Source organism: Barbatula barbatula (assembly GCF_947034865.1).
Source record: "Barbatula barbatula genome assembly, chromosome: 12".
NCBI classification, from domain to species: Eukaryota; Metazoa; Chordata; class Actinopteri; order Cypriniformes; family Nemacheilidae; genus Barbatula; species Barbatula barbatula.
The window spans coordinates 721,200-739,310 of record NC_136775.1 but is presented as its reverse complement, the minus strand read 5'-3'; the positions used below and the strand labels follow the sequence as shown (position 1 = coordinate 739,310).

Below are 18,111 nucleotides of genomic sequence, written 5' to 3'. Positions count from 1 at the left end.
ATGATGTATTTCAATGAATGTAAAGAGCAGTTTCATGAATCACTTCACTCATCGAGGTTGATGTAGGATATAGAAACTAATTTGAGATTAAAGTGATGAAATTCTTTTTGGAGAGATGAACTTGAACAGTAATATAATTACACTATTGAATACGTCACTAGTAATTCATTACTTTTTCAGAGTAACTTACCCACTTACACTGTAAATGACCTACGAGCATCAGACCAAGGCTGTTTTTCACTACTAGTTTTACTTTGACCATAGTGACGAAGTACTATAAAGCATTAAAGGGTTTATCTCCCGCTCATCTAACAGACACTACAACCCATCACGCTCTCTACCATCACAAAACTCCAGACTTCTGAAAGAATAACTAAATACACCACAGGGGGTCGAGTCTTCCTGATACGACTGTAGGGTCAGACACACTCTCCCAATTTACATCTACATTCAAATATATTTTCAGCAAAGCATACATGATGCTACCAGTATTTCCTCTTTTTATAAGTAATGAATTTAAAACCAAATACTTTGTTAAATGATTGAATGGAAGAAAGGAGCTGTGTTATAGTTTATCTGTGCTTTTGTTGAATAACATCAGTCCAAAATAGACGCACAAATAAACATGAAGTACAAACACAAATAAAATGCGAATGATCCTGAGAAAACACGACTACTGTTGGATGTGACATCAAAACATAAATCTCAAATCTCTTGAATAAACATTATTCATTTTATTTCAATGAAACTCATATTTGACGCAGTGACGGTGTGCCGCCTGCAGGTGCCGCTGTAAGCGCGTGATCTGTCGGAAGTGACGCGTGATCCAGAAAACACTGATTTTTTTCAGAATTTGATATTGAAACTGAGATGAATCGAAAATAATTTCTTTCCGGAGAAGCTTTCTAAGGTCGGTGAGTTCAGAGCTCAGATATCTCACAAAACTCTGTGTGCAAAGACAACATGTAAGATTAAATGGGAAAAGATTTCCTGTATCTCAGTGTTAAGAGCGTTGTGTTAACAGCTCAAGGTTGTGTGTTTGATCTCAGGGGATTGCAGATATCTGTATATCTGCATAAATGTATAGAATAATGCAATGTAAGTCACTTTGGATAAAAGCATCTGCCATGAAAATGCGACCTGATGACGACAAACACATCTAATGTGTGTTATTGTTCTGTAAACTGATGTACAGTAGAAATATTGGTTTGCATTGTGATAAATGATTTTGCTTTTCCAGAAGGTTCTGTAGTCAAAGTGTGAAACTTCATGCATGTTGCATTTACTTCTCATTGAAAGCACGTGACCAGGGAAATGCTGCTTTTTAATCGAGTTTGATTCCAAAATGAGAAAACGCAAAAAACAGCAGTTGGTTTGTTTTGCTTTAGGCCATAATTAATATTATTAATAACGCACAAAATACAGCTAACACAATCAAAACAGTCATCTCATTTTGATACCAAACTCTACAAATAATCTTAAATATTTGAGTCATTTCCCATTCATTTGAAATCACTTGCGACATGATGCACAACTTCCCTTTCTTAAACCACCATTCCTACACTTTAACAATAAAAGAGAAGATAAACATTTAAGTATTTAAAAACATTGAAGTATCTTTAACAAACGTTATAAACATGTTTGCATGGACTGTGGGTTATGGGGATGATGAAATGGGTCTTTTGGGCTTGTACTAGTTTTAATTTTTATCGTCAAATAAAAAACAAAACAAACAAAGCAGATCTTGCACATACGCATTCATTACACGATGAATTTACATTTGCAATATTTCAAGAAGCAAGTCGTTTAATGGCTCCAACTCATATAAAGAACATAACTTATCTTTAAAAAACGATCTTTTCTGGTTCAACAGCCAAGTCTAAACAAAGCTGGTTAATTTTTTAACCAACTGTACCGCATTCAACTTTACAGCCTAAAAGAGCACATAGTGATGTCAGTTTGTTTTTCAAGTCTTATGGCTGAAATACACTGCAAGACTTCTGAACAGATTCCTTTTAAACTAGACATTATACACTTGCAGACCTTTTGAAAGTTTCAAATAGAAACACACTAACTGATCGATTCTTCACACCGGCACAGACCTTCTGCAACAAGTCCAGACTGAAAAACTGAGCACATTTACATTTAGTCATTTAGCGGATGCTTTTATCCAAAGCGACTTATGGATGAGGTGAACAATGGAAGCAACTGGAACAACATGAGGACAACAAAAAGCACTCGTGCACTAAAAGTCTCATTATAGCTCACCACCGTAAACAGAGCTACAAATCTTGTCCTGTAGTGTATTTTTAGCCTAAATGCTTCTTTTTCACTGCTTTGCACAAGCAAATTTGATCGCCATCAACAGGGGCCATTATTGATTGAATTAAAATAAGATTATCGATATTATTTAGAAACGTACTTTAGTTTTGTCATGTTTTAGTGTCGTCACCCTTGCGCACGCCTGTGTGCTGCAGTTGTGGCAAGGAAACACAGAGACGTGCACGGACATGGATTTCTGCACGAAAGTACGGCATGAATTTGTGTTAACGGACATCTTCAGTTAATAAAACCATTTGAATCTTTATTTCACAGAACTGAAATTGAGAAATGGCACAGAACAGAAGTGGTTACTCTCGCTTCGAGAACCCAGCAGCAGATGACATCAGCACGGGTCAGACTCCGCCCATAGGGTTTGTCATGCCCCCCGCTTACGATGCTGGGGTCCCGACCTCCGGACCTCCGTATCCTCCACCTACTGCTTTTGGGAATCCCACGTATGGCCAAAGCGGTCCTGAATATCCACAAACACAGTTTCCTCCAGAGGCTCCTTACACACCTGCTTCATACGGTGAGAAATCAAACCATGAGTTGTGTGTGTGATGATGAAATCTTAAGGGCGTGAATGACTTGTGTGTTTGTGAAATGAAGCTTCAGGGATCGAGCCCGTGCAGATGGACCAGCCTCCTGACTATGACATCGAGAACTTCAAGATCTCTGGACTGGACGACAAATCCGTCCGCAGGCTGTTTATTCGAAAGGTAATTCCTCAAAGACGGCAAATGGTTTACTCTCAAATTCTTTCTAATTTCTTTAACGTAACACTAGGATTAGAATCTGATCGAGACTGATCTGATCAGTCACACAACACAAATATTGTGACACAGATCTGACTCAGTTTTTTTCTCTCATTCTATTACAATTTTGACACGACTGCATGTAAATAATGTGAAGGTCATTGGACACCATCATCATCATCATCATAAAGTCTCTTGTTTTGAGATCTGAAATGTTGGCGTGTATTTGACCCAGCGGTGATTTGTGTCGCAGGTGTTTGCAGTATTGAGTCTGCAGCTGTTCGTTACCTGTGGCGTGGTGGCCGTCTTCACGTTCGAGCGGCATGTGAAGCTCTTCGTGCAGATGAACGTCTGGACGTACTGGGTCGGTTATGTAGTCTTCCTGGTGCCGTACTTCATCCTCTCGTGCTGCAGTCAGTTTCGCAGACAACATCCGTGGAATCTCATTGCTTTGGTGAGTCTGATGAAACGCTCGCGACACGTTTTGTTCATCGAGTCGGAGCGGAGGTGTCCTTTTCTAACCATTTCCTTTATTTCAGATGGTTTTGACTCTGGGCATGAGCTACATGACAGGAGTGATATCCAGCTTCTATGATACGGACATTGTCATCATGGCTGTCGGCATTACAGGGTTGGTCTGCTGTACAGTGATGGCCTTCTCTCTTCAGGTCAGTGTTTCCTGTTTGAATGACATCTGTGTGACTTCTGCAGAACGCAAAAGAAGATATTTTGAAGAACGTCGGTAATCAAACAACACTGAACCCTATTATGACCACAAAACCATTTCTCAAAATATCTTCTTTTGTGCTCCACCGAGGTTCTACTTAGCTATGAGATTTTTAATAAATATCCCGTCTCATCCAATCACAGACCAGGTTTGACTTCACTTCCTGTTATGGCGTGCTCTGCGTGTGCACCACCGTGCTCTTCTTCTTTGGTATCCTCTGCATCTTCCTGTACAACAGGATTCTGGATCTGATCTACTCGGCTCTGGGCGCTCTGCTCTTTACCTGCGTGAGTCTCAACACAGTGTTTTTGATTCAAAGAGATGTTTAATAGAACGTCAGTGAATTAACTTCCCGCTTTCATTTCAGTTCTTGGCCGTAGACACACAGCTGCTTCTTGGGAATAAGAAAGTGTCTCTGAATCCTGAGGAATACATCTTCGCAACGCTTTGCCTCTATCTGGACATCATCTACATCTTTTTATACATTCTGCGTATTGTGGGAAGAGCTCGTAGTTAAAATAGTAGAATTCGAGCTGAGGTTTGTCCAGCGTAAGGCCCAGTCATTATTTTTATCTCTGACAGTGTCAAAGGTCAGTCCCGGCTTATACTGTTGTGGCCAAAGGAAACGTTCAGAGGCATTGTTTGTGCAATATTTGCATTTCAATGATCCCTTTGGTTCAAGTAAAGCATCAAAATATGAGGGATTTGTTTGAAAATAAGACAAAAAATTACAGTTTATCGGGAAACCTGGGTTTCATTAGAAAATACAAAAAGGGCATAAACATATTTTTATTTACCTTTTAAAATTCAGTTTTATTATGAATAATATTTTGTACATTTTCTCTTGTTTTTGACAACATCAGTCATTCTCCTGATTCTTGACTTGTGTTTTGTTTTGCCAAACCTTCTTAAATTCTTCTCAAAGCTGAGAGTCAGTTAATACTTGCAGTTAAGGTTTTAGTTTAGAGCTTTATTATTCCCCTTGAGGCAATTTCATCTAAACTGTGGTTGAACACCACATATTAACATAGAAAAAAGGGCGGACAAATGTACTTATGGCTTCAGGCACAAAAGTGAATTTCGAACGATTCGTAAAACATCGAATTGCTCTCAGTCAGTCGTCGATCATGGGGCCGCTTCTCAAAACGATGATGCAGAGGATGTGTCCTGTCTCCTATTATTCAATGAGCCATCCTCAGCACCTGCTGTTCATAATAAGATGAAATACTTCGCAGGGATCTCCTATGATTAAACACAACATCTTGATTACTATATGTGAAAGGCATCTACTGTATATGTTTTATTACACACTTCTTCTTTAACAGTTCTCTCGTTTACTCATTTCAATGCTTTCTTGAATTATAACTCACTGTTTTTGATGCTTTTGCAAGAATTAATAACGTGCAGGATTTTATTTTGTTTCCTTGTTTTTTTTTTAATCGTTTTTGGTCCTTTTCACCAACATATCTATGACCACTTGTGCAAAGATGACTGTGATTTGATTTTGTATAATGATGAGCTAATTCATTATTTTTGTAGCACATTTTATAAAACAGATCCTTGATAAAGAGAATTTTGTTTTAAACTTTATTATTACTTTATGATGTTATATCACAGATATGCATGATTTGGGATTAAAGACTGTTTTATAAAAATTGTATTAAAAGACAAGAGTGAAATTATTTGTGTTGTACAATGAGTGATGAAAATAACGCTTGCTGGCGGATGGAGGTTGAGAAACTATGACATGAAATGAGTGAGATATGCTGCCTTCATGGGTTCAATAATTACCACTTGAACCTGGAAATAATTGATGGAACTTTGCTCTTTTAATGTTAGCAGATTCTTGTAATGTTTTAATGTTTCTAAATACTTTTGATGTTACTAATGTAGGCCAGTTTGAGTATAATTTAGGCCAGAGATTCAGTGAAGATCTGCCATCATAAAAGTTCTTCACCCATGAGTTACCACACACAACATCTGAAGATCTGCTCAGCTGTTCCTTCATCCATCACACACTGAAAGCTTTGAAACTTTAACAGGTAATTGAATAAACTCATCTCATTCTTATTGATATAAATGTGATTCAAGCCTGCAGATCCCACGAGGCTTCTGTGTGAAACTGCTTTCCAGCCGGACCGTCGAATCCTCTCGTATGTTTTCCAGTGACAATCTAGATTGTATGGATTCAATGTGCAGAACATACAAGACAAAACTAGGGGTTGATCAAATCAAATCATTGATCTAAATGGTCATTTTTTATGTTATGGATTAACATTGTGGCTGATATCATATAGCCGATAAATAATAAACATGACTCGTGGCTATTACGAAGATATTTCTGGTTTGCTCGGGAAGAACATCTATCATATGTTTGTTTAATAAAAAATAAACCAGAAAAGAAGGTTAAAGAATCTTTAACTGGTGTAAACAAGACTGGTTCATGATATTCAGATTTGACATCTGTCACGACGACACACAGAGATCATAGACAGAGATATTAAACACATAATGTACTTTATAAGACGGTTATAATTGCTTATACACACATTCTCAAATTCATGTCATTTTTTTAAGCAAAGCTTTTGACTTCACATGATGATAATATCATTTGAAATGAAAAGATAAAGAATTAGATGTATTTGAGCTAGAAATCATTGTTTACTCATTTCTGGGCTATTCTCATAAAAACAGCATCCTTACTTCAACAATACTTCATTTTATTAAGTATGTAGAATTCGAGTATATTCTAAGCATACTTATTCTAGTACTAATAGTATTATTTCTTGTGACTAAATTAAATTGACCCATTTCTTTCAGTGAACTTTTAAGTCTAGTTAAAGAAACAATTAAAGGTGCTTATTTATTTCCGGTTTAAAAACAGCAGTCGAGAATAAACCTGTTTCTTGACACGTGTGCCAGTATTATCTCATCATGTGCAGTATATGATATTCACGATGTGATGTTAAACCCACAGCAAACAGGAAGTCTCAGAACATGACGGGATGGGCTAACAGGGATCGGGAGCGCGCATGACCCATTCATATACTGTACGCGTGCCCGCGCAACCGCTGGAGGGACGCGAGCAGGAACCGAGAGAAAGCGACACAATGCGCTGTTTTCACGTGCACGAGCCGTGACACACAAGACAAACGACCAATGCACATGTGCAGAGCAGACACTGCGATCACATCACACACGTCATCGTTTAAACAGGTAAGAACACACACAGGTAAAGTTGAGTTTATTATTATCCGCCCTGCTGCTGCTCACCTGTGACACGTGGCTGTAGACGAGCGGGAGCGCGCAGGGTTCGATCAGACAGATCGGATGTGAACATTTATAATAGTTGCGATCATTAAAGGATGCATGGATGACGTCAGCACACGTGTGGAAGTCATGTTGTGTATCCGGTCAGTGTTTCTACCGCTAACGTTTCATCATAACGTATAACTAGTGTCTAGTCTGATGTCATGATGTATGGGAAAGTGTGCAGACGGCGAGGTCTCTGACTGCGTGTCTGCGTGACTGCGTGTCTGCGAAATTCAACATTAGCACTGAGAAAACATCAATGACTTCTTAAAGAGACAGTTCACCCACAATATCGATTTTCTTCAGTTAAACACAACAGAAGATATTTTGAGAAATGTCTCCGTGGTTTTGTGTTCATACGATGGAAGTCAATGGAGTTCAAATTAGAGATGCACGATAAACTATTAGCCATATCGGTATCGGCCGATAATACGATTGATGCCGATATATTATAGCGGATAAATGATTTCCTCTGGTTAAACAGTTCAAATCCAGTACAGTTGTGTCTTTCTTTCAGTCGTGATGGTTCACTTACTGATATTATCAACACATTGTTGATGTAGAGACAGTATTTATGAATGTGTACATTATAGGAACAAAAGCATATTGTGTGAATCTGAATGCTTTCTGTCTTGAGATCTGTTAGACTCGTGGCTGTTAAGAACACTTGCTCTGGAAGAACATCTATCATTTGATTGGTGAATAAACATTATACCAGAAAAGATTGAAGGAACTGCTGTAAAGTAGGTTTGGCACATGATGTTCAGGGGTTAAAGAGAACTATGCAGTCAATGTTTTCATATATAAGCAGTTTTCCACTTTTGCCTTTTGTTTCAGTCTTAGGAAATGTTATGTTAATATCTAGATACTGTATATCGGCCAATATATTGGATGTGTTGGAATTGATTCATCGGTTATCGGCCAAAATGTACATATCTGTGCATCCCCAGTGTAAATGTGCTTGGACGTTCTTCAAAATATCTTCTTTTGTGTCGTGCAGAAGAAAGAAATCCAAACAGGTTTGATGAATGAATTGTTTGTTTGAAATATGGGTAGATGTCTATCTGAAAGGTACATACCTGACAGACGGAGGTGATGAGAACATGTTTCTCCTGTTAAACAGGCTATATAGACGTAAAGAAGCCATTCACAGAAGTATAAACTACATCAACATGATTAGGAAACAGCAGTGTGTGGATATCTGAAACCAGGTTTTGTGAGATGTAAATGAATTCTGCCTCAGATTTGCATTGATGTTATCATGACACACAGTGTGTCTGTTCAGTCAGCTGCCCCTTCACAAAACAAGTATACTTCAGTTTTATTTGATTAAGTGTGCTGAATTAAAGCTCAAGCATAGTTTACTTTAAGTTTACTTCAAATAGTAGGTATACTTCCCTGATAGCACACATACATCTGGGAGATGTCTATTGATGTCTCCATTTACATCTGCAAGACGTATTTTTGGATTGTTTGCTCATTTGCAATACATCTCTGAAACGTGTCAGATGTCAAATATACATCTAGGAGAAGTCTGCAAGGAGGATTTAGAATGGATGTGAAACTGCTCTTTCTAAGACGTTAATCGGATGTTTCTCCAGATCTTAAGCAGACGTCTAACATTTACATTTAGTCATTTAGCAGACGCTTTTATCCAAAGCGACTTACAGATGAGGAAACATTGGAAGCAATTATAACAACATAGGCAACAAAATACATAAGTGCATCAAACTAGTCCATTAAAGCCTAGCACAGTATACAAAGCTAAGAATAGAGAGGTTAGTCATTTTTTTTATTGAATAAGTGGAAAGAAAGGGAAGAGAATTAGGATAAATCAATCAGCGATGTGTAGACGGAAGAGATGCGTTGTCAGGCGTGTTTTAAAGATGGCAACCGAGTCTGCTGATCTTGTAGCAGCTGGTAGATCATTCCACCAATGTGGAACAGATCCAGAGAAGGTACGGGAGAGTGACTTTTTTCCTTTTTGGGATGGTACCACTAGTCGTTGTTCCTTTGCAGACCGCAGGCACATAGATCTGCATTAGTGAGTGGAGATACGATGGTGCAGACCCGGTGGTGGTCTTGTAGGCCAGAACCACGTACCTGTGCTATCTGGGTAATCTTCATCAATGAATGTACTTGTAAGTCCACTCTTTCAGGTCTGCTTGACACTAGATTAGCTCACATTTTAGTTTATAAAACTTTGAAGTATACTTTAAGGGGTGGTTCCTGTACAAGTTTTCTTGTCCCAGAGCTGTCTAGACTGAAAACAACTTGCAATGACACAACAAACAATGGCACTGTGGTGTATTATAGGATGTGATGTTTTCTGTATGCCATGTTTGTAAAAACAACTTCAATGTCCTTATATAACTTCGACCTCGTCCTGACTTAATGTAGACCCTGTGTGGGAAACTACCCCTAAATAGTGTATAGTAGTAAACTTTGAGCACTGCTAGTGCTACTATACTATTGCTAATAGTTTACGTTTTCATGTTTTGTGTTTGTAGCGCAACTCAATGACAATGATTTTACCAACGTCACATCTACAAAAAGAAAAAAACATTGCACTTGTTCACAGGATTTGATGTTTGTTCGCTGCAGGTTTCATGTGGATCCGTTGGAGATATGAGATGAGAAGTCGGCTCGTGTCATGTCTCTGAGAGAGTCCCCTTTCCCCAATGCATTCGTGGAGGGTCTGCACGCCGTAGGATGGGGTCTGATCTTTCCATGTTTCTGGTTTCTGGACCGTCTCATCGCCGGCTGCATCAGCATCAGTCTGGAGCGGCGGTTGCGGCGCGAGGCCGAATGCTACCTCCACCCGCTTAAAGTCGTCTTCGGCTCTGCGCTGTTTCTCGTCCTGTTCGTCATCTCCACGCCGTTCGCTCTCCTGGGCTTCATGCTATGGGCGCCGCTCCAGGCAGCACGCAGGCCTTTCTCGTACCGCGAGCACGTGCCAACTGTTGCCATGGAGAACCGCAATGCCAGGTGGGAGGAGACGGGCAAACTCAGCTTTGGATTTGTGACAGCCAACCTGTGCCTGCTGCCCGATGGCATAGCGCGCTTCAACAACCTCGGACAAACTCAGCGGCGCGCGGCGGTCATCGGGCACATTATCGTCCAGGGCGTGACGCGCCCTCATATCTGTATCTTTGTGGATTCTCCCAGCAGCTGTGGCACGCTCACCCCCTCCAGCAGTCTGCTCCCGCAGGCCGCCACGAGCTCGTACGGAGCCGTGGAGTCTGTCGCCGTGGGTCAGACAGAGGGGGTGGAACCTGACGGAGATGTAGCATCTGTGACATCATCTGATGACCCCGGAGGCCTTAAACAGCATCCGCAGCCTTCCCTACCCAACTGCAACCAGAACTCTATCCAGCAAGCTCACCCTCCTCGAGCCTTACGGACGCTGTTGAATGACAGTGACGTGTCGATGGAGGTCTCCTCGCTGTTTCCCTCCTCCGTGGATGTCGTTTGCCTTCAGGAGGTGTTTGATAAGAGGGCTGCTCTAAAGCTCATGCGGACTCTCGGACCGCTCTATGGTCACGTGATCTACGATGTCGGCGTGTACGCCTGCTATCCTGTAGGAACTTGCTCGTCTTTTAAGTTTTTTAACAGCGGTTTGTTCCTGGCCAGTCGCTATCCGGTGATGGAGGCTCAGTTCCGCTGCTTTCCCAACGGCTGTGGAGAAGACGCTCTCGCCGCTAAAGGCCTGCTGTGTGTTAAGGTGTTACATCCTTTTCATCTTTATTAATGAATATTACACACAATATATTGAAATATTGCAATAACTTATATTGCAACTGTTTGCCATAATATCGACAGATTAGTTTTTAACATCATCATGATGCTCAATCATGTTTTGATTCACGATAATGATCTCACGATATGATTCATTCACAATGTATTTGTACAAAATGAGTTGAGACAAATTAGAAATGAACAACTGCCCTTTTATTATTTGTCAAATGTTGCGCATTTGTTTGTAAAATAAAAATATATATTATGTCAAAAACTAAACTGCAATTTTAAAACAAATCCCAAATGATTCAAAAATTTAATGAAAATGAAAAATCGTAAAACTGAGACTTCTGTCCCTCTCTTAGGTTTTTTCACATTTACGAAATATCAGCATATCCACGTTTACCAAGTTACCAGTAAACACAGCGCTCCTGCTGTTCAAAACATGTATTGCAATTCAATTAACATCTCAACCGGCTTGAATCGTCACATATTATAGTCAAGTCAGTTTTATTTATATATAGCGCTTTTTACAATTTTCATTATTACAAAGCAGCTGTACAAGAAAACATTGACTATAAGTAAAACATAAAAGGTTATGCAAGTCAAAACACAGGTCAAATATCAGACACACAATAAATTCCTGTATGCAGTGTTAATTAAATAAGACTATCAGCAGCTAGCAGCCCCCCCAGCCAGGCAAACATATAATCGATTTTTAACCTGCTCGCGGTGAATCAATACATCCCTGATTTTAATAAAATTTCAGTTCATTTTATAGACTAGTTATTGTTATTACCTGAAGGAAAAAATCTGTAAATATTGTGGCTAAAACAAGTCGTTCTTTTACAAGGTGGACATAGGTTTACAGAAGGGTGAGAAGAGAATGGTTGGGTATATCAACTGCACTCACCTGCACGCACCTGAAGGCAAGTAGTCTTATTTTCTTGTGCGTTTAAAGAAATAGTAAAGCCTTCTATTGTGTAAAATAGACAGTTTATGTCATTATTAAAAGTTAAGGCATGTAAAGCTGTACATTTATGCCCCATGTCTCCCAACATTGATTCAGGGGATGGAGAGATACGCTTCGAGCAGCTCAACATGTTGACCAAATGGATTTCTGAGTTCCAAACGATGACCAAACGAGACAATGAGATGGTGATGTTTGATGTGCTTTGTGGGGACTTTAACTTTGATAACTGCTCTCCTGGTATGCTTTCAAACAACATTCACAATATTCGTTTACTTTGATTTTAATGGTGATGTGTAATTTAACATTTTAAACTGTTATAGTTAATTCAACTAGTTTTGGTCAGTGCATGTTATTGCAAATAAAACTAAAAGTGTGAATCTATGTATTGTTCAGTGTTGGGTAAGTTACTCTGAAAAAGTAATGAATTACTAGTTACTAGTGACGTATTCAATAGTGTAATTGTATTACTGTACAAGTTCATCTCTCCAAAAAATATTGAATCACAAATTTCTTTCTATATCATACATCAACCTCGATTATTGAAGTGATTCAAAGATAGACATGAAACTGCTCTTTTAATTCATTCAAATACATCATATAAAACTACATAAAGTCATATTATTAACTGACCAAAGTATACAAATGTGAGAATTTTAAAGTTAGACTTAAGACTTAGAATGTTGATGTCAATTCCACTATCGGACACACATATATTACTCACAGTATTTAGTTCAATTACTCAGAAGTAAATGTAATTAAATTACAGAAAAGAATAGAGTAATCCCTTACTTTACTGTTTCAATGGAAAAGTAATTAAATTACAGTAACTTGTTACACTCAACACTGGTCTTGTTACAATGAAAAGAATTTAAAATATTTCTTTGCTGTACTTAATTAAAACCACTTTGATTATTTTAAGCTGATTATTAATTGAATTCATTTTATTGTTCAGTGCTTTCAACACCTTTTGAAACATTTCGCATCCACTTGGCAACAGTGACTGTTGAGTTATTAATCACCCTTTTAAAATAGTTTTAGAGTAAACACAAAAATACTGAAATAGATAAAAGATGAAAAGATCTATTATTGTAAGAGCGTGTGTATTTGTGTTTAAGATGACAGGCTGGAACAATCCCACAGTGTGTTTGAAGAATACAGAGATCCGTGTAGAGCTGGAGCGGGTCAAGAGAAACCCTGGGTCATAGGTGCAGTTACACTTTATTTGCCTGTTTAACATTATATTTAAATGCGCTGAAAACAACAACACGTGCAATGTGTTTCTGTTTGTCAGCTGATGTTTTTTTATGTGCAGGCACGCTATTGGAACAGCCTACGCTCTATCATGAGGACGTGGCGACCCTGGAGAACCTGCAGAGGTACCGTAACAGTTCTACATTAGGCGTGTTTTAAAAAAAAGTCAAGATTTCAAGTCTGCCTCGACGTATTTTGAAGATTTTTGTCTTGTTTGTAGAACTCTGGAAAATGAAGAACAGCGCAGACATTTCATATCTCCACCGGTTCCCCTCAGAGGTGTTCCTCTGGATTACCCTGAACCTGGTCAACCCTGGGTGGGCCGTCGGATCGATTACCTTCTGTATCGAGAGACTTCTGCCTCCAGTCACTGTACTACAGTGCGTTTCCTATAACTCTCTTTCACTTCTGTTTAAAACATAATGTCACGACAGGCTTTGTTAGAAAGAAACACTCGGCGCTTGATTCATTCCAAGGTTTTAATTTAGAGGTTCGCTACTGAAAAGCTTTTCTCTCTTTGTTGTCATTCAGGAGGTGGAAGAGTTTACATACGTGACGCAGTTGGCCGGTTTGACCGATCACATCCCTGTGAGCTTCAGACTCAACGTCACGCTGGATTCAGAAGAGATGTGAACATCATGTTTATTGTCATGTGGAGCACAATCACAGATGAAATATATTATTGGGATGCTTTAAAGGGAACCGATTATACAAAGCATATTTGAAAAGGGAATGACTTTAATATCAGGCTTTTTTCCACACAAAGGCGCTGCATGGCTTCAGAAGAGTTTGAATAGAGTGCATGAAGAGTTATCTCCATCCACTTCTTTTATTGCATGAGAAACAGGAAGTGAAAAGAGAGAACGAGAAATATTTTGGTTTTAGGTTCAACTGTTTTTATACCCTTAAAAACAACTGAGGCCGAAAACCTTTAAATTCTTGAAATATTAATAGAATCCATTAATCACTCCTTAATCATTTCTTAAAGAAAGCAATAGGCGCACCTTTTCTACGGATCCCTTCAGTCAGGACGGTGTCAGCAATATCAGTTTATCTGTGGATAGATATTATACATGGTTTGAACAGGTCTGTCGTCTTTATTGGGTTTTTTTCATGACGAAAATATATTTTATTAAAAGGTAGATTTTTTACAACATCCGTGTTTCTCTGAGAGTTGTTTTTGCACTTCTGCCTATTTTTGAGTTCATATTTTAACTTATTGAAAAACAAGTTTGAGCATCTGAAGTAAAGGAAAATGCTTTGATGCTCATAAATAATTCTAATACATGTTAAGTGCTCTCGTAAGTGTAAATACCAGGTGACATGAATATGGTATCAAGGGGTGTTAACTTGGAGGACGGTCGCTATTTTACAGAGAACGACCTCGAAATCACATTTAAATGTTTATATAAAAAAACTTGTTTTGTTTTCACTAAATGTCATTCATTCAAAAACGCAAGCCACGTGACTTTTATTTTGAAATGTTAGGCGTCATTGTATATCCGGCTTCGCAAGCAAACATGGCGGCGTCGGAGGCTGCGGTGTATTTCGTTGTAAACAACATTCCGGTCAGGTTACGATCCGCGGATTTGCGGAACTACTTTAGTCAATTTATAGAGAGCAAAGGCTTCCATTGCTTCCACTACCGACACCGCCCGGAGGTTCGAGTTCCTACGGCGGGATTAAAGACGACAGACGCGGGCGCCAGTGAGAGGACCGATGCTTCCGAGGGCTCGTGTTGCTGTGTTGTGTCGGTTCGTTCAGAGGCATCAGACAGATTCGCGAAGATGTATTCTGGGAACCAGTGGATCGACTCTGCTGGTAACTGGATGAGCAGAAAGTGTCTGATCAGGAGAATCAGAGTATCAGATCAGACAGGTGAACAACATTCCGTTTCGATCAGTACCATAGAATATAAGTCCTACTTTATGTACTTTGTCCAAAATAAACACAGTCCTAGAAATTTCTGCTACATTTAATGGTTAAAATGGCAATTTAATTGGTTTTTATAAAAACTGCAATGGTCTTTACTTGTAGTGTGTTGGGTGGAAACAAAAGCCCCAAAACACCATGATTATAATGGAAACCTTCTTTATTTTCTGTTTACAGAGACAAATTCATTCCCATACAAGACAAAGGCTGAGTTGAGACGTCACATCACCCAGTCTGAGCTGTTCACTATGCAGGACCTCAAGGGCCTCCCGGAGCTCAATCCACCGTCTCTCATGCCCGCTGGGAACGTCGGGACTCCTGTCAGCATCTTCCTCGCACTCATCCAGTCCTGCCGCCTCCCGCCGCGCCTCATTCGCAAGCTCGGGCTCACCTTCCCGAAGACAGGCTCACATCGCCGCTACGGCAACGTGCCTTACCAATACCACAATACCGCCGTGGTGACCTCTACAGAGGAGAGTGTGTTCACAGCAGATGGGGTGGAAATCTCAGGGCCTGGAGGTGTTAAACCCCACAGAACTGCTCATAACCGAGAGGCGAAGCATCCCGGCTCTCCTCCATCCGTCAATCAAGAGTCACAGGAGGCGGATGGTGATGAGGAGCTGTCAGGCCCTGATGATGTGAGTTACCATGGTCACATCCTTTGCTGCTGATTTGAAATGGATAAAATCAACAGATTGTCGCATGTGAAGCAACGTTTCTGTTAACTGAAATCAAATATTGATCTAAAAATGATTGGAAAAACTTAAACTAAATGAAAAATTTAAAAATTGACTCAAAAATGAACTGAAATCAATTGAAAGCGATGAAATTATAATAATAAACAACAACTGAATAAAAATGAATTAGTCGTTCATAACAACTTAAATGACAAAAGCATAAAACTTTTACGTAAATTAACATAAAATCTAGAAATAAAATAGGAATAAGTCAAATCAAAACCATAATATCTCTGATATGAAGTGCTGTATTAGTGACAGTTTGTGTTATTTTTAGGACGACGACCGCTGTGAGGAGTGGGAGAGGCACGAGGCTCTTTACGAGGACGTCACCAGCCAGGAGCGCACGAAAGAGAGATTGTTTGAGGAGAAGATTGAGCTGAAGTGGGAGAAGGGAGGATCTGGACTCGTCTTCTACACAGACGCTCAGTTCTGGCAGGAGGAGGAAGGAGGTATGATACAACTTCAGACCGAGTTTAAAACATGAAGAAATACAGATGATAATTAGAGCTGTCAATCTATTCTCAACTCAACGCAAAATGAAGCGCAGCAGAGATGTACAATGTTATTTCCAAATTCAGATTTAAAGAAAGAATAGATAAAAAATGTCTTCATACATCATTCATGTGTTAGTTAATCTCTGTATTAACCCGTATTGTTTCAATGTGCCTATGGACAGATTTCGACGAGCAGACAGCAGATGATTGGGACGTGGACATGAGCGTTTATTATGACGAAGGTAAAATCATGTTGTTTATGTACAGAGCGACATCATCTGTCTATATTAAGAAAAGTCACTCTCATATTTCAAATACTCACGTGTCACAGTCTTCATTAGTTTCACTAGTGCCATTTTGCCACCTTTACAGTGGACAATATGATTTTGTAGTGATGATTAAAATAAAAGTATATGACACAAAACATTGTCTGTTTGTGTTCCTTGTGAAACGTTACAGAACACAGCTTATACAATACATGGGGCTGCCTTAATAATATCAAATAAACGAGCTGATTTACTGCATTTATCTCTTGTGTATTCTCTCAGATGGAGGTGACATGGATGCCAGAGATTACGTCCGCATGCGCTCTGAGAAGAGGCTGCGGGAGGGGCTGGACGGTCTTCCTGGACGTCAACATAAAATCGGAAACTTTGAGAAGTTTACGAAGGTTTGCACGATGTATTCCACTGCTCTTGAGCTGTTGAAGAGTAGAATATCTTAAAGAAAAAGGGGATTCTGTTGTCACGCGTTTAAAACAGTGTGTGTGTGTTTTAGGGAGTAGGTCGGCGTGTGATGGAGAAACAGGGATGGAAGGATGGCGAGGGGCTCGGGAACAGCCAGCCTGGGATCTTTGAGGCTTTAGAGAATGAAGGACAACATCCCAACTGTAAGAGAGGCTTCGGGTGAGTGTCCACTTTATACTCCTCCAGTGAATCTACTCCACATGTGGGGACTTTGAGTTGATAGACCTGTATATTTCTCTTCTATTTTATGTCTTTATAGGTACCATGGAGAGAAGCTCAGCTCCTTCCTTCCACTTAAGAAAGCCAAAAAAGAATTTCATATATCAACAATTTATGATAAACCCAAAGACATTGATAAAGGTGATGATCTGCTGCGGCGTCAGCCCAGCACCAGTATGAAGTACAGACGCTGGCAGCCGGTGGGCAGAACCAGATGACCTCTGCTCCCATGATGCTTCACTCTTCTCTTGTGATATTCCCTAACGTTTTAAGAAAGGCTGCATATTTATTATCTGAGGTTTTTTTTTTACAAAAAAAGGAAGGTATTTTATATATAAGTGATTTTGTATTAAAGTGTGCAATAAAACAAAGTACACCTCGGTTTTTTCTGATTATAAAATTGGCAGTGTTTTCATGTCATGTGCGAATTGTTTGTTTTGAACCTGTATCATTATTCATCACAATTTATATGATTGGAATTTGCAGATTAAAAAGTGTTTATTATATTATATTTGCATGTTTAAAAACAAAATGACTTTCAGTCTCATAATGACCTGTTTAATTTAAATATTAAAGGGACAGTAACCCAAAATGAAAATGCACAACACAAAAGAAGATATTTTGAAGAATGCTGATAACCAAACAACGCTTAACTCATTTCTCAAAAGTGAGGCAGATTTATAAATCAAGGCTGTGTATGCGTTGTTGTAACAATTCAATATTTTACATTGAATTGGGAAAATGAAAAATGTATCGACTACAAAAAAGTTTTCTGCTCGTTACACTGGCGGTTACAGGTGTGTTATCTTTGATTTATGCATATTTCAACGTAATTCCTCGTATTCCAGTTTTTGGAATGATATATATATATATATATATATATATATTACTATATACTTTGA

At 39.1% G+C, this 18,111-nt stretch overlaps 3 protein-coding genes across 5 annotated transcripts; all 3 read left to right on the top strand.

Moving 5' to 3' along the window:
- Positions 1-778: 778 nt before the first annotated feature.
- On the top strand, positions 779-5,787 carry grinab (glutamate receptor, ionotropic, N-methyl D-aspartate-associated protein 1b (glutamate binding)). 2 transcript variants are annotated; one of them, XM_079469674.1, is made up of 7 exons: positions 779-914; positions 2,596-2,851; positions 2,932-3,041; positions 3,331-3,531; positions 3,617-3,745; positions 3,948-4,091; positions 4,172-5,787. In XM_079469674.1, the coding sequence occupies exons 2-7, from the start codon at positions 2,611-2,613 to the stop codon at positions 4,319-4,321; spliced, it is 975 nt and encodes a 324-aa protein (XP_079325800.1). In that variant the 5' UTR covers positions 779-914; positions 2,596-2,610; the 3' UTR covers positions 4,322-5,787. The 2 variants fall into 2 exon arrangements, with proteins under 2 accessions (XP_079325800.1, XP_079325801.1); XM_079469675.1 differs by having other exon boundaries at positions 779-910; positions 4,172-5,578.
- Positions 5,788-6,777: 990 nt separating this feature from the next.
- Positions 6,778-14,521, top strand: smpd5 (sphingomyelin phosphodiesterase 5). 2 transcript variants are annotated; one of them, XM_079469671.1, is made up of 8 exons: positions 6,778-7,020; positions 9,721-10,840; positions 11,708-11,783; positions 11,924-12,064; positions 12,943-13,032; positions 13,140-13,203; positions 13,299-13,458; positions 13,610-14,521. In XM_079469671.1, exons 2-8 carry the CDS (start codon positions 9,770-9,772, stop codon positions 13,709-13,711), a joined length of 1,704 nt encoding a protein of 567 aa, XP_079325797.1. In that variant the 5' UTR covers positions 6,778-7,020; positions 9,721-9,769; the 3' UTR covers positions 13,712-14,521. The 2 variants fall into 2 exon arrangements, with proteins under 2 accessions (XP_079325797.1, XP_079325798.1); XM_079469672.1 differs by lacking the exon at positions 6,778-7,020 and adding an exon at positions 7,079-7,217 and having other exon boundaries at positions 13,610-14,230.
- On the top strand, positions 14,477-18,064 carry gpatch3 (G patch domain containing 3). The gene is made up of 7 exons (XM_079469673.1): positions 14,477-14,956; positions 15,188-15,648; positions 16,025-16,199; positions 16,427-16,486; positions 16,793-16,914; positions 17,022-17,149; positions 17,250-18,064. The coding sequence occupies exons 1-7, from the start codon at positions 14,515-14,517 to the stop codon at positions 17,425-17,427; spliced, it is 1,566 nt and encodes a 521-aa protein (XP_079325799.1). The 5' UTR covers positions 14,477-14,514; the 3' UTR covers positions 17,428-18,064.
- Positions 18,065-18,111: the final 47 nt, after the last annotated feature.

Excerpts from the sequence above, each read along its gene's own strand:
- smpd5 (XM_079469671.1), top strand. The coding sequence starts at position 9,770 with ATGTCTCTGAGAGAGTCCCCTTTCCCCAATGCATTCGTGGAGGGTCTG. Across the intron at positions 11,784-11,923 it reads TCACCTGCACGCACCTGAAG|GGGATGGAGAGATACGCTTC; the intron begins GCAAGTAGTCTT and ends ACATTGATTCAG. Across the intron at positions 12,065-12,942 it reads CTTTGATAACTGCTCTCCTG|ATGACAGGCTGGAACAATCC; the intron begins GTATGCTTTCAA and ends TTTGTGTTTAAG.
- grinab (XM_079469674.1), top strand. The coding sequence starts at position 2,611 with ATGGCACAGAACAGAAGTGGTTACTCTCGCTTCGAGAACCCAGCAGCA. Across the intron at positions 3,042-3,330 it reads GCAGGCTGTTTATTCGAAAG|GTGTTTGCAGTATTGAGTCT; the intron begins GTAATTCCTCAA and ends TTTGTGTCGCAG. Across the intron at positions 3,746-3,947 it reads TGATGGCCTTCTCTCTTCAG|ACCAGGTTTGACTTCACTTC; the intron begins GTCAGTGTTTCC and ends ATCCAATCACAG.
- gpatch3 (XM_079469673.1), top strand. The coding sequence starts at position 14,515 with ATGTCATTCATTCAAAAACGCAAGCCACGTGACTTTTATTTTGAAATG. Across the intron at positions 14,957-15,187 it reads CAGAGTATCAGATCAGACAG|AGACAAATTCATTCCCATAC; the intron begins GTGAACAACATT and ends TTCTGTTTACAG. Across the intron at positions 16,487-16,792 it reads GAGCGTTTATTATGACGAAG|ATGGAGGTGACATGGATGCC; the intron begins GTAAAATCATGT and ends GTATTCTCTCAG.